At 60.6% G+C, this 13553-nt stretch overlaps 1 protein-coding gene across 14 annotated transcripts; it reads left to right on the top strand.

The window, feature by feature from the left end:
- The first annotated feature begins 6623 nt into the window (after positions 1-6623).
- LOC131423217 (uncharacterized) lies at positions 6624-10358 on the top strand. 14 transcript variants are annotated; one of them, XM_058571068.1, is made up of 5 exons: positions 6629-6934; positions 7561-8127; positions 8359-8594; positions 8992-9342; positions 9491-10358. In XM_058571068.1, exons 2-5 carry the CDS (start codon positions 8119-8121, stop codon positions 9603-9605), a joined length of 711 nt encoding a protein of 236 aa, XP_058427051.1. In that variant the 5' UTR covers positions 6629-6934; positions 7561-8118; the 3' UTR covers positions 9606-10358. The 14 variants fall into 14 exon arrangements, 1 of the variants encoding a protein (XP_058427051.1); XR_009224366.1 differs by having other exon boundaries at positions 6625-6934; positions 7561-9342; positions 9733-9781; positions 9886-10358; XR_009224368.1 differs by having other exon boundaries at positions 6625-6934; positions 7561-9342; positions 9733-9781; positions 9883-10358.
- The last annotated feature ends 3195 nt before the right edge of the window (positions 10359-13553 follow it).

The raw sequence follows: 13553 nt of genomic DNA, 5'->3' as shown, positions 1-13553 counted from the left end.
GGCATCCTGGGCCAGAAGGAGCTTGGCTGGTGTGGGGAAGTTTATTTTGGAAGCCGCGATGATGCAAAATTAAGTGGGGAGGAAAAAATAGATGAGGCGGCCGCGAGGGTCTGTCTGTGGCCGGCGGGGCTCTCGGCGTCCAGGGGAGCAGCGTCTTGGGTAAACAGATGGGGTGGCAGTTTTTCGCCATGTCCGCTATAAATATCTCGCGGCTCTCCGCCCCTGCGGGCTTTCCTGGCACCGTGGGTGTGGAGATCAAGGTGCAGACACAGGGCACTTCCGGAGCAGCGGAGGGTGGCCAGGCCGCGGCCGCCATCCCAGCCTCCAGGGTGGAGGGGGCACGGGGGACAGGTCCTGGGTGGGGGAGGAGGTGCTGTGGATCTCGGGCCAGTCCCGTCCCCTGTGGGAGCCTCGAGGCCTCGTCTGTGGGATGGGGCATTGCTCAGGTATGGGGACGCTCAGGAAGGGCTCCCTCGTGGTCCAGTCCCGGGCGGCGTGAGCGGGGGAAGCTCGCATGTCTGCTCATCTTGATCTTTCTCTCCTGAAATGTGGGGAGCAAACCCACCGTCCAGGGGCGGAACTGGAATGGTGGGCGTGGCAGCGGGCTGAATGGATTTGGGGGCATATGGCCGGCCAGCAGCCCCCAAGGACCCCTCTCATCTCGACAGAGCTTAATAATGACCAGGGTGACACAGCTACACCCACTGCTGGCCTTTGGTGATCCTGGGGCTTTGCAGATTAAGTCTTCCCTGCCCCTGGTGATCTCAGTTGGTTTGCCAACCTCCCCCTTTACAGATAAAGATGCTGCGGCGCAGAGGGGAGTGACAGAGCAGGAACCTGTCAGAGCCTCTCCTCAGTCAGTACCTATTCATCCATGATCAGCAGCATGCTCGCCCCTGGCCGGGCGCTGGAGACCTGACCAGGCAGACGGGTCCCTTTGTCCCCGGAGCTCAGAGAGAGACTGTGACCCAGTGAACAGAGAAATCCATAGACAAGCATCTAGCACACAGCGTGGCCCAGGGACCCTTCATTCTGCCTCTTGAAGAAATGTGTTCGTGGGCTGGGGACATAGCTCAGTTGGCCTCATGTGCACAAGGCCCTGGGTTCAATCCCCAGCCCCACAAAAAAACAAAAACAAAAACAAACAAACAACAACAAAAAACGTGGGCTCCTCCTAGGACTAAGAAATGTTGCCATCCAGTCGCCCACAGCCAGCCCTGAGGTCGGCTTAGTACCTGCTGAAATGAGCTCAGCATGACGATCCGCTTCATCAGGACGTGTCCAGGGTGCTCCTCTGGGCAGGACTTGGGACAGCCTCGGGCCCCGGGTCTGGTTGGGCGGGCTGGAGAGAAGTGGACAGGGGCCTCCCTTGGGCACCTCTGTGGTGCTCACCACGGTGGGAGAAGCATCTGCACACTTTCCAAGAGCCCAGGGAACCAGGCAGGGCGGTGTCACTGTCCCAGTGTTGCCCATTAGGAAGCCGAGGTCAGGAGAGGCCCATAGGTGAGACCTGCCCAAGGACACCGGGGGTGGCGTGGCAGGGGGGTGCTGGGCACATGAGCCTGTTTGACTTCAAGTCCAGTGCTCCATCCCGGCAGATGGGGGACCCTGGCCACATTTGCAAGCCTCGCTCAGCAGGAAGACCCGCCAGGTGAAGGCAGAGGTTTTGCCCTTGTCCCTTGTGTCCTATGGCAAAGGTTCCTGCCTGCGTTGGAGGGTGGAAGGGGCCTGAGCCGGGCTTCGGGAGCTCAGCCCTGCCCTGTCCAAGCTGGGCCTGGGGAGTCCAGCCCCTTCTCTCTGCGCCTCGGTTTCTCTCTGAATGAAGCGTCCGTCCGACTTGGTGATCCTAGGGAACGTCTCAGCGTGGACGCCCGTGTTTTCCCTCCAGGTGTCCCCTGGCCTCTCTTCGGGCTATATGAGGGCATTGTCACGAAGAAAGGCCCATCTGAGACTGTTCAAGGACAGATTTTCGCTCCAGTCCTGGAGATGTGGCTCGTGGCTGGCCGCCAAGTCTCTGCAGCCCCCTCACGCCTCCCCGAGCCCCGGGGATGGCCGGGCTGAGGAGAAGGGACCAGGGTCTCCACTCTGTTTCCCCTCCCTGCCTGGTCCTCGTCCTCCTGACTTGGGGACAGTGCTCCCAGGCAGCAGGCCTGGGACATGGCCTGGGTGGCAGGGTCAGGGCTGTTCTGAGAAGTCAAGTGTTCCTCTTTCCAGACCTCTGTAGGCTCGGCTCACCTCCCTCGTCAAGTGTGGAGTGGCCATTGGACTAGCTTTGGCCAGTGAAAGGGGACAACTAGCACCTAGCAGGATGGTGGCCACTTGGTCCTGAGGGAGCACAACATGGAGCGGGGCCCTTGCTGACCACAAGGATATATTGTGGACGAGGGCCAGACCCTCCCTGTCTTGATCCCCTGTGGCATGGCCCAGAGTGTCCACTGTGGGTTCTGGGTGGGGGCAGATGGGAGCAGCAAGAGACATACAGCCCGGGGCAAATCAGGCCTCCCTCCCTCCCTCTCTTCATGCTCTCAAATAGTTACCCATCCATCCACCTGTCCACCCATCCACTATCCACCATCCACCATCCCTCCACCCATCTGTCCATCCATCCATCCACCTGTCCATCCATCCACCATCCACCATCCACGATCTCTCCACCCATCTGCCCATTCATTCATCCATCTATCCATCCATCCAACTCTCCACCATCCATGATCCCTCTACCCATCTGTCCATCCATCCATCCATCTGTCCATCTACCTGTCCATCCGTCCATCTGCCCACCTATCTATCCACCCATCTATCTGTCCATCTATCCATTTATCCATCAATTATTCATCCATACATCTGTCCATCCATCCATCAACTATCTTTCCATCTATCTTTCCATCTATCTGCCATTTGTCCATCCATCCACCCACCCACCATCCGTCCATCCAAGAATTCAAACCCACGTCTGTCTGACTGTGACGATGTCCTCTGAAGACCTCACACACATATGTTTGGGTCACATCACCTTAGAAACGTATCCCAGCATCACAACACCCCTCTTGGCCCCTCCAGAATTCAGAGCAGCTTTGGGGTCCACCCTGAAGCCTGGGTCTTGTTTTGGAAAGAAAGGGGAGCCCTCGATATGAGGAAATGGGGGGTTAGTGAAATTGCCCAATGCCGGGGGTCAGGGGAGCCACTTGGGCCTCTGCTGTCCCCTCGTGTCTCCCCAGCAGCCCTCACTGGAGAATCAGGAGGGGGGGGCTTCCCTCAGCCTTGAGAGGCAGGTGACTCAGTGGTCAGCACTTGGGCACTGCCGACGATGGGACCGTGTCCCGTCTGTCAGATGGGGGTTTCCTTGGTTGGAGGGTCCGGTGGGAAGGGGCTGGGCAGTGAGCACTCAAAGTGCCAGCGTGTGGCAGGCGTGCTGTCCATCGTGGTGACGACCACTGGTTGTGACAGAGATTTGGTGGCAGGAGTTGGGGTGGTGGCGGGATTGCATGTCGGACTGAGCAGACCCTGTTCCTCTGGTGGAGGAGGCTGGGCTCCTGGGTGAAGTGGAGGACAAGGTCCAGTGCACAGTGCTGCTGGACTGGGGGAGGGGAGTCCTCTTTTCTGAAACCCCCGCTGGTGCCGGACGCTGCTCTGCAGAGCAGGGGCCTCTCGGAGCCTGGCGCGGGCTCTCGGGGTCACCAGCCCCGCTCTCCAGGGACGGCCTGGTCCGGTCACACAGTGAGTGAAGGGTGGACGGCAGATTCCAGCCCACGTCCCTGATGCCCCAACCCTGCTCTCACCTGTTTGGACAGTGCTGGGGCCTCTGTGATGGTCACGGCCTCTACTGACCGCTGAGGTCCAGACTGACCATCCCAGCATCCTTGTTGGGGGTCCTGGCTTTGGCTGTCACCGAGCCTGAGTGTGGGCTCAGATCTGCTCGGGGACACCTGAGTGTAACTCCCTGAGGGCTCACGGGGGGGGGAGAGGAAGCAGGCAGATGTGGCCCAGGGCCGCAGGTGGCGTGTGTCCCAGGGTCTCCCTCTTCCCCAGTGCCCACCTCTTCCTACCACCTTCACTCTGCATCCTGCACCCTCCTCTCGGCAGGGAGAGCCTGGGGGGGCACCTGGGGCGCCCCCCTGTACCTGAGGCCCCAGGATGGGAGGGAAACTGGTCAACTGTTCCAAGTGGCAGAGCCAGAACCGAGGACTCCAGAGTGTGGCTCTTCTCTAGCCAGCTGTGGGATGCTAGGGACTGAACCCAGGGCCACTTTACCACTGAGCTACATCATCATTTTATTTCACTTTTAAATCTTGAGCCAGGGTCTCACTAAGTTGCTGAGGCTGGCCTCGGACCCCATCCTCCTGCCTCAGCCTCCCAAGGTGCTGGGATTACAGGCGTGTGCCACCATGCCTGGCTAGGATGCTCTCATTTCCCTCTCAGACACCAGTTGGTTCCCTTGGGGATGGGTTCAGGTGATCTGAAATTACAACTGTCCAGGAAACAGTCAGCACAGCTCTGAGATGCAGGCTCCCCTCTTCCCTCTCTGGCTTGTGTTGGGACTGAGTGCCCTGCTTCCCCGGGGTGAGGGGCAGGGCAGTGCTCCACTGGACCCCAGTTCTCATGGTGAGGTTTTGGGCGCCGTGGCCCCTAGAGACTTGGGAGCCAGGGGACACTCCTGGCTTCCCTCCAGCCCTGCTCCTTCGGGAAGGCTGGCTGGAGCCCTGTGCCAGGCCGCCCGCCTCCGGAGCCTGTTTCTGGGCCTTCCTGTTGCGGTTTTGACTTTGGAGAAATTCTCCGGCCTTGAACTCCTCTCGGGCCGGCCCCATGTGAAGCTCGAAGTTTGTTCAGCCGTTCTGGGCTCCTGGTGGCCGGGAGCTCAGCCTTCAGCAAAGTCCAAGCTGACCGCAGGTTTCCAGGGCGACTCTGGAGTGGACGGGCCTATTTACATGTGGCGGGTCCTCATCACCACTTCCGTCCTCGCTTGGTTCATGAAGGGTTTTCTCCCCGGGGAGGAGGCCTGCCCTTGTCTCCGCCCTGGTCCCTCAGAGCTGGGGTTGCGGGGGCCCCCGGGACGAAGGTGGGTAGGATGAGGCCAGTCGGACCCGCCTTGGAATCCTTGAGAGCTCAGCTCAAGTGTCACCTCTTCCAACAGGCTTCCCTGATCCCATGGCCCCTGTCTGTCCTCAAGTGTGTCTTCAGTGCCTGTGTGGGCCAGGCACCCAGTAGGTGCTCAATAAAAAAATGCAGATACATGCACGAAGCAGGTTCCCTCCCACCTGGTTCCTGAATGTTGGGCGTCAGGACGCCCTGGTTCACCCAGTAAGACGGCGGCCATGGAGCCTGTGCCAGGGAATTCGACGCAGTGGGCCTGGGGAGGGCAGGAATCTGCAGCGGGCTGGGGGCCATCCCCGGGGGACACTGCCGGCCACAGGTCCTGACCTCCCTGGGGCCCTGAGGGTGATAGACTCACTGTCATCTGTGCCATCAGCAAGTGGAGTGGGAGTTTGTTCCTCGGGGTCCTGGAGGTGGGGAGTCGGCGGACTCTAAGGGTCTGCCTGCTGCAGAGGCCTGGGAGGACATGGGGCAGAAGGGGAGTGGACACTACGGGTCCTTTATATGATGCTGTTAACCCACGCATACGTGGGGAGCCCTGAGGACCCCAACACTCTCCAGACAGCTGTGTGAGGGGATTGAGCACTCACGGCTCAGTGCGCTGGTCACCGTGCGGGGCCTGCGCAGCGGCTACGGCTTCCTGGGTTCCACGTCCTCGGTGTTTTCCTGTCCCAGGAGGCTGGGGGTGGGGGCGGCTGCCCAAGGCCCCCTCAGCCAGGAGAAGGTCTGCGCTGCTCTGAGCGGGGGGCCACAGCGCAGGGCTGGCAGGGGAGGGGACTGTTTCCCAGCAGGGGGGCGGGGCACAGGCCGACAAGCCCGGGGTTCTAGACAAGTGACCAGGGAAGGTGTCCAGGAGGTGGAGGAAGGTCACACAGGGGACTGGGGAACTCGTCAGGTCCGTGACACCAGCAGCCACCCAGGGCCTCCCCAAGTGACCATTAGTCAGGTGGCAGAGGCTCCCTGACAGCCAGAGGCTGCCCTGGCAGAAGGACCTCAGCCAGGTGAGGCAGGGTCTCCCAGCCCAGAAGGACCTCAGGACAGACGGACCCTCTGGGCCTGGCCACTCGGGTGCAGAATCAGGTGCTACTCTGTGTTCACAGTCGTGCCGTCCCAGGGTGGTCCCCATCATTCCCTTGCTACCTACGGAGTAAGCAGGCTCAGAGAGGGCCAGCAACCTGTCCGGGGTCACAAAGCTGCAAGAGGCAGGAGTGGGACCTGGGCCTTACTGTCCACTGGGCTCCCCGGTGCTGGCTGGCCCCCAGGCAGTGTGGGCAGAGGGGCGGAGGGAGGTGGGCACCCACTGTCAACCCTCTCGGCTCCCACACTGACCCCAAGGTGAGTGCGCAGCTTTGGGGAGCCAGGTGGACCGTGAGCGGGGCGGGGGTGGGGGGTGGAGTGGAGGAAGCCCAGCCTGGCAGTGCCAACCCCGGGCAGGAAACACCTCGGCTTGTTTGGCCAGGCTGTGGGCAGAGGGCAGCTGTGTGGGGAGGCCATGCCACCAGCCAGAGATGGTTTCCAAGGGCAGAGGGTAAACAGTCACCTTGGCTGCATGGGCGTGCCACGGGGGTGAGGGGTCAGCTCTGGAATATTCTGGGAAGCCAGGAAGGAAACTGGAGGCCTTGGGTTCTGAGGGCGGGGCTGCGGGGCGAGAGGAGCCGGCTCGCAGCAGGAGCTGCCCCCCTGGGGGCGCCGGGATGACCTGGGGGGTCCCGGCGGTGGGACCCCTGGAGGTGGTGCTCAGCCGGACGGAGGCACCAAGTGTCCGACTCTCGCTGCTCCTGCTGACGCGGAGCCCAGGCTGCCCACTTCCCACTCCATCTGCTTATCGGCAACAGTGACCAAGGTGGGCTCTGGGCCAGGACTCGGGGTCAGCAGTGGGGACAGCCGGTGCTGCCCTCGGGGGCCCCCAGGCCGGGAAGGTTGAACTGGGCCCCGCCACCGGGTGCTGGGGAAGGAACCCCGGCCTGGCTCGTGCTGGGAGGGCTGCACCCCCAGCCACACCCATGTTTTGCTGGCGAGGTGAACGGAGCTTCAGCAAAGCCAAACAGGGTGGCGGGCACCATGCCCCAGGACGGCTTCAGACACGGCTGCTCCAGGCCCCAGCCGTCGGGGCTCAGCTGCTCCGTCTCCTACCTTCTATCTGGGGCTTCTCTCCCACCTGGGTTTTCTCCATGGGATGGGACAACTGTGGCCTTAACCCACGTCCCTGCAGCCCTGTCCCCCACTAATACACAGGTTCCAGTCATTTTTTTGGTACCAGGGATTGAACCCAGGGGTGCTTAGCCCCTGAGTCACACCCCAGCCCTTTTTAGTTTTTATTTAGAGACAGGATCTCGCTGAGTTGCTCAGGGCCTCGCTAAGTTACTGAGGCTGGCTTTGAAGTCACCATCCTCCTGCCTCAGCCTCCTGAGACGCTGGGATTACAGGTGTGTGCCACGGCACTGGGCACTTATTTCAGTCTTAATCCAGGGCCACCTCTGGAACCACCGGGAGAAGTTACTTTCCTGAGGAGGATGTAGCAAACACAACGTGAGACAGCCATTCACCGGCCAGTTCACCAATACTTATTTGCCTGGTGACTGGCACCAGGAAGGAGGAGTACAGGGTGAGCTCAGCCAATGGGGATCTGATCTGCAAGGGCTTCATGGACTCTGAACGGAGGTTTGAAGGCCACGTGTAGCAGGCCGGGTCAGGGAAGAGCGTTCCCAGCACAGGGAACGGAGCGGCTGTGAGGCCCAGCACAGAAGGCGCCAGGGAGAGGGCAGGAATGGGCAGGGTGTCGGCAGGGTCAGCCCTGAGGGCCTCTCTGTGGAGGCAAGAGTGAGATTTTGGGGTTTCTTGGCGAGCAGCAGGGAGCTGGTGGAGTTTCCACCTGAGCACAGGTGTGCTGCAGAGTCCTCTCGGCTACACCTGGGAATCCGAGGAAGACGTGTGCCCGAGCCCAGCTGGCCGGCTGTGGTCAGCCAGGCAGGAGAGGGCCGGAACGGGGGAAGTGACAGCAGACAGAGGAGGAGGAATTCGAAGCACATGTTGGAGGTAAAATGCTCAGTGCCTGACTGGGTGGAGCAGGGGGTGGGACGAGACAGACACATTAGGGAGATTCCCGGCTCTCGGGCAGTCCTGCCGGTGGGTTAGTGGTTCTCATTTAACTGCAGTAAAAAAAAATATTTGAGGCTCAGAGACATGAAATTACTTGCCCAAGATCACACAGCAGCTTGGTGGGTGGAAACTCAGGTCCTGCCTGTGCCTGAAACATGCCATCTCCAGAGTCCCCTCCTCCTCCCTCCGGGCAAGTTCAGAGAGGCCTGGGGACTTCAGGTTCCCGCTCAAACGAGCTGCCTGAGGGTTCCAGCCCAGACCCTGGGTCAGACAGCAGGTCAGAGAGACCTGGAGGGAGGTGCCCCGAAGGACACTGACGCCCAGGAACATGTGGCTGTGTGTGTGCTCCTGTGTCACCTGGGGCAGTGTCTTGGACCTGCAGGGACCTGGGGCCAGGGCTGGAGGTGAGTCCTGGCTCTGTGACTTCTGAACTCTGTCTCAGACCCCTCTCCTCCCTTGTGTGGCGGTGGCTCTGAGCCCTCCCTGGGCTGCCTGCGGGGTGGACACGGCTGGGTCCTGCGCAGAGGCCTGCATGGGATAGAGCGATGGCCACGCCCTTGGGCCGCCTGGGTGTGAGTGGCTCGAGCCCAGTGGGTCTTCCTGCTGGAGATTCTGAGATGGAAACTCCCAGGTGTGGGCAAGTGCCCCAGGGCTGGCGGAGGTGGGGGCCAGCCCCTGCCCCTGCCCCTTCCCCGCCGGGCTCCTTGAACCTTGGATGTCAGCCCTCCCCGCCCAGCAAGCTCGCCCCCTCCAGGAAGCGGCCTCTGCTCACCCATCTGCGGGCCGCCTCCCCTCCTCCAGGCCAGGTTCTCAGCGGACCCGGGTCCCACATGGCTGCCTTCTTGCTGATGGAGCCTTCCGGAATGGTCCCTCAGCCCCCAGAGAGCGAGACCGGGTGGGGCTTCCCCAGCAGCCTGGGACCTGGTGTTCCTCAGCCTCACTGTCAGCTGTTAACTCAGGATCCAGAGGAGATAAGGCCACCTCCCAGAGCTTGTCCGACTGGAAGGGACCGTGCATGGGAAGTCCAAGGCAGTGTGCGTCCGCTTCCTGCTGGGGGTCGCTGGGCTGTGCCGGCTCCGGCTTGACCCCGCCCCCCCAGGCCTCTGGCTACTTGGAGCTGGGCAGGAGGCCCGTGGCCTCAGAGGAGCTCAGGTAAGGCCTGAGAGTGAATGTGCTCCCACTCCTGGTGTCCCCTCAGACCCTGGCCCAGGACGGAGTGGCAGGCCGGGGACCAGGCTGGGAGCAGGGATTTGGGGGTCTGATACACCCGACTTGAAGTCCTGCCTCCGACTCACCCCAGCTGTGATGCTTCAAGTCACCTGCCTTGGCCTCCTTCCTTATCTGCAAAAGAGGATCAGTGGGCTGCCCCCCAGGGTGTGGTGACAATCACGAAATCCCGTGACACGGGCATGTGAGATGCCCACTGAAGACGACAATAGGAGTTGCAGTTGCAATGAGTGATTAGCCTCAAGTTCGACTCCCCACAGCAGTGGGCCCGCTTGGGCACTTCCCCAGTGTCTGTCCCCGCTCCCTCCCAGGTAGACTTGAATTTGGTTGGGGATCCAGGGAGTTCCAAGGCTGACTCTGCCAGGTGAGGGCGCGACTAAGTCAATAAGTACATTTCAACCTTTGGTCTTAGGGATTGGTTTAGGGTTGGGGACATGACCCACATGACCCAGATCTGTCATTCAGCAGGAAGTTCAAGATTTTCCTGGAATTCTAGAGCAAAGATGCTTCTCTAAGGAGGCCGTCTTGGTCTTGGGATCTCCTGGCCAGAAACTTGGAACTGTAAGGAGATCCAGTCTTAAAAAAGGCCAGTCAAGTGAGAGAGCAAGAAATGGGCCCTTGCTATTACTGTTAAACTGCTGGATCAAGCCTTTCCTGAAGGACTTTTCAATAACATGTGCCAATAAATCACTTTACTGCTTAAGGCTGTCTGAATTGGCTTTTCTGTTCCTTGTAACCCAAATCATCCTTATGGGCTCAGCCCATACATTTCTCCACCTTGTGTAGCTGTCACTTCCTTTCTGTGGGTGGGGTGACATCGGCTCAGGCCACATTTCCTCCATGAGCACATGGACTTCTGTGAGAACCAGCTGACGCTGCTGCCTGTCGGAAACCAGACCACCCAGGAGCCGCGAGATTATGGAAACATAAAGAAAACCAGAGCAGGGAAAAATCCAAGCGAATGTTCCAGAATAACCAAAAAGGAAAAAAAAAAAAAGAGAGAGAGTGGTGGTAACTGTAATAGCCACGTAACTGACCCCCCCACTCTAAGGGGAGGGCTCCGGATGGAGGGGGCGTGTCCTCCTGGGGACCACCTGATGAGTGTGTCACCCTCGAGAACGTTCCTTGCTCCTGGCTCCCAGCATCGGCTCCCTGGAAGCCTACCACACGGGGTTCCTCTCCTCTGCGAGGGGGGGGGGGTCCCGCCTTGCCTCACTTCCAGGTGGGCTACACAGCAACTCCTCTGCTGCAGTCGAATCTGAGCTAAGAGATGGCTGTGTCCACCCTGAGGCAGGAGCCACACTGTCCTGCTCTAGCCGTGAGTCGCCTCGGGGCTCCCTGGCTCCCAAGCCCGGAGTGCCAGCCCCCGGGGCCCAGGGAGCTCCCAGCAGCCCATCAACACGGCCTCTTCACTGAGGTTAGCGAAGGTCACTTCTGTCGCTTGCAATCGGGGTCCTCAGTCAAGCGCCCACTGAAAGGGCCCTGAGGAGGTGGGGCGGGGGCGGGGGGTCTGTCCAGGTGGGCGGGGCCTGTCCCGGTGGGCGGGGCCTGTCCCGGTGGGCGGGGCCTGTCCGTCATTGCGAAGCCTGGTCAGTGGAGGCCCGGGATTTTGCACAAGGCACTGGCTGGGCCCTTTGGAAAGTGCCACTGGAGCCACGGAGGTGTCCTTCAGGTCATGTTCAAGGAGTCGGGTATTGTCTGTCTGCAGGCCACAAGCACCACCGAAACACCACCCACACACACGCACGCGCGCGCACGCACACGTACTCACACACGCAGGCACGCGTGCTGAAATGATGAATAAGATCCAAATCAGGCTCGAGGAATTCCTGAATTTGAAAAACGTATCTCAGATTCTCATTTAGTCCACACTAACTGTCTGATCTGGGGGAGCAGCCACACGGAGAAGGGGTGCACCTCTGGACCTCCTTGGAACTGCGGCTGGGGTGTGACGAGCAGAGGGTGTGCCTGGCAGGACCCTGGTGTTTATCTGTCCTTATCTGCCAGGACCCACCGTCCCTCCCGGGGACCCACCGGATCCAGCGTGGGGGCTGATTTCTCCCACTGACTCCCGAGGTGGCTTGTGACTCTGATCACTGGATCTCCCTGGCCACGGCGATGTGGTCAGGGATGGAGAGGTGGCCCATCAGAGCCAATGAGAAGCGGAGGGGACGACTGGCAGGCCTGGCCCTGATCTCACTCCAGAGGACTCTCAGGCTCACTGTCCAGGTCCAAGTCAGAAGGAAGTTCCTCCCGCGGCTCCTTTCTTTTTCCGTATTTTATCACCGGTGCATTATAGCTGCACACCATGGTGTGAGCTGTCACACACTCGCATGTGTGCACGATATGACAACATGCTTTGTCCTGAGGTGTTCTGCACACATTGCCTGGCGGGCCTCATGGAGGGCTGGGCCATCTAGAAACTCAGAGGATGCTCACTGAACTCCTGCGAGGAGGAAGACTCCATCTCTGCTGGAAGGTCAAGGAGGGCTTCTTGGAGGAGGTGGCCCTGGCAAAGGTTTGCCAGGAGAAGGCAGGAAAGGAGGTGGAGGAGAGGGAAGAAGGAGGAAGAGCCCCGTGGTGGGCAGAGGGGAGGTTGGATGAGAGGGTGTGTGTGGCCAAGGAGGGTCAGAGCCCGGGGTCAGGGCCTGCTGCTGTGGGGACCAGGCCCCGTGTTCCCAGCCCAGCTCCTCAGGTGTGAGAACGTCTGCTCTGGCTTCTGTTTTCCACTCTTAAAAGACAGGAATCCAGTCATTGTCCTTTAATGTGAAGAAGCCGCAGGAGGTGACAAAGGGCAAGTCCCAGGTGGCAAGCCCAGGGTCTCCTTCTAGCAGAGGCCCTGGACCCCATCTCCCAGCTGGAGTCACCTGGGCACGTTGACACTGGGAGATTCTGACTTGGTCCTGGGAGGAGTCAGTCCTGGAGAGTTGGCCCGGGTGCTCTGCCGGAGCTGCGTCCCCAACTCTTTTTTTTTTAAACTTTGGGACAGGTCTCACTAAGTTGCCAAGCCTGGCCCTGAATTTGGGGTTGTCCTGCCTCAGCCTCCTGAGGTTGCAGGGATGGCAGGCCCGGGCAGCACAATGTTTTGGTAGTTGCCCTGGTCAGCTGACTGGATTCCAAGGTGGGACTGGGGCTGAGCACCAGGCCCCAAAGGAGTGCCTTGCCCAATCTTGATTTTTAAAAAAAGTCAGAAATCGGGATCCCCGTCCCCAGGATTTCTCCTTATACTTAAATGTCGACTCCAAAAACAGGCGACATCAGGGACAGGAGCGCTCACCTCGGGCTGTGCCGGGCCCCTCACCCTCACAGTGGCCGCGCCTGTCACCGTTCTGGTCGGTGGCGACTTGCCCGAGGTCATGGTTAGAAAGCGCTAGAACAGCGATCCGGCCGCGGGCACCTGGCCCCGGAGTCAGGCTTTGACTCAGAAGCCAGGCTCTGGCCCCTGGTAGCCACCTGCTTCCTGCCACAGGACACAGGAGGACCAGTGGCCCAGGGGCTGGAGGGTGACCCCACTCTAATTTCTCTAGAATGGGGCCACCTCTGGAGCCCCAAGGCATGGTCTGGGAAGCAGCAGCAGGGCAGGGCCAGCTGGGCAGCTTGGTGGCGGCCATCAGACCTTGGACTAAGGAAGGAGGGATGGAGCATCCATCGGTGCGGACGTCCCCCGTGTCCTGACCAGGTGTGGCCCCGCAGCCCCCGCCAGGCTGCCAGGTTCAGACTCAGTTTTCACCAGGGCCTGGCAGTGCTGGCCAGGCCAAGATGCTGCGGGTGGTGGCCTCGCCTGGCCGTGGGACCCAGGCCTGGGAGGCCGCAGGCTCTGCTTGCTGCTGTGACCCAGGACAGGGGGTCACCTGGGGCCCCAGGATGGCCCCCGAGGCTGCTGCAGCCTCTGGGGAACCTGCTCCTGCTGTCGCCTTGGCAGCCCATTACAGGACATCGGGCAGCAGGCGGTTCTGACCAAGGGCCCGTGGGGGGCCGGGAGGTGGGGGCGTCTGTGCAGAGCCATCGGGCGGACGTTGGCTGACAGTGCGCCGAGCCTGTGGCCTCCAGGGTCATTTTATTTGACATAGGGACAGAGTCCCATGTGCTGTTATGGAACTATGATTATTTCTTTTCCAGCTCATTTTTAGCTCCGT

Source organism: Marmota monax, unplaced genomic scaffold (genome assembly GCF_021218885.2).
Source record: "Marmota monax isolate L192 unplaced genomic scaffold, Marmota_monax_Labrador192_F-V1.1 WCK01_AAM20220418_F8-fsc00008, whole genome shotgun sequence".
In the NCBI taxonomy this organism is placed as follows: Eukaryota; Metazoa; Chordata; class Mammalia; order Rodentia; family Sciuridae; genus Marmota; species Marmota monax.
The sequence above is the reverse complement of the archived record's forward strand: the minus strand, read 5'-3'. Positions and strand labels throughout refer to the sequence as shown.

Bases quoted from the DNA above. Each gene is read 5' to 3' on its own strand.
- LOC131423217 (XM_058571068.1), top strand. The intron at 8,595-8,991 runs GTGAGTCCTGGC...CCCCTCCTCCAG, and splicing joins ACCTGGGGCCAGGGCTGGAG to GCCAGGTTCTCAGCGGACCC. The intron at 9,343-9,490 runs GTAAGGCCTGAG...GACTCACCCCAG, and splicing joins GTGGCCTCAGAGGAGCTCAG to CTGTGATGCTTCAAGTCACC.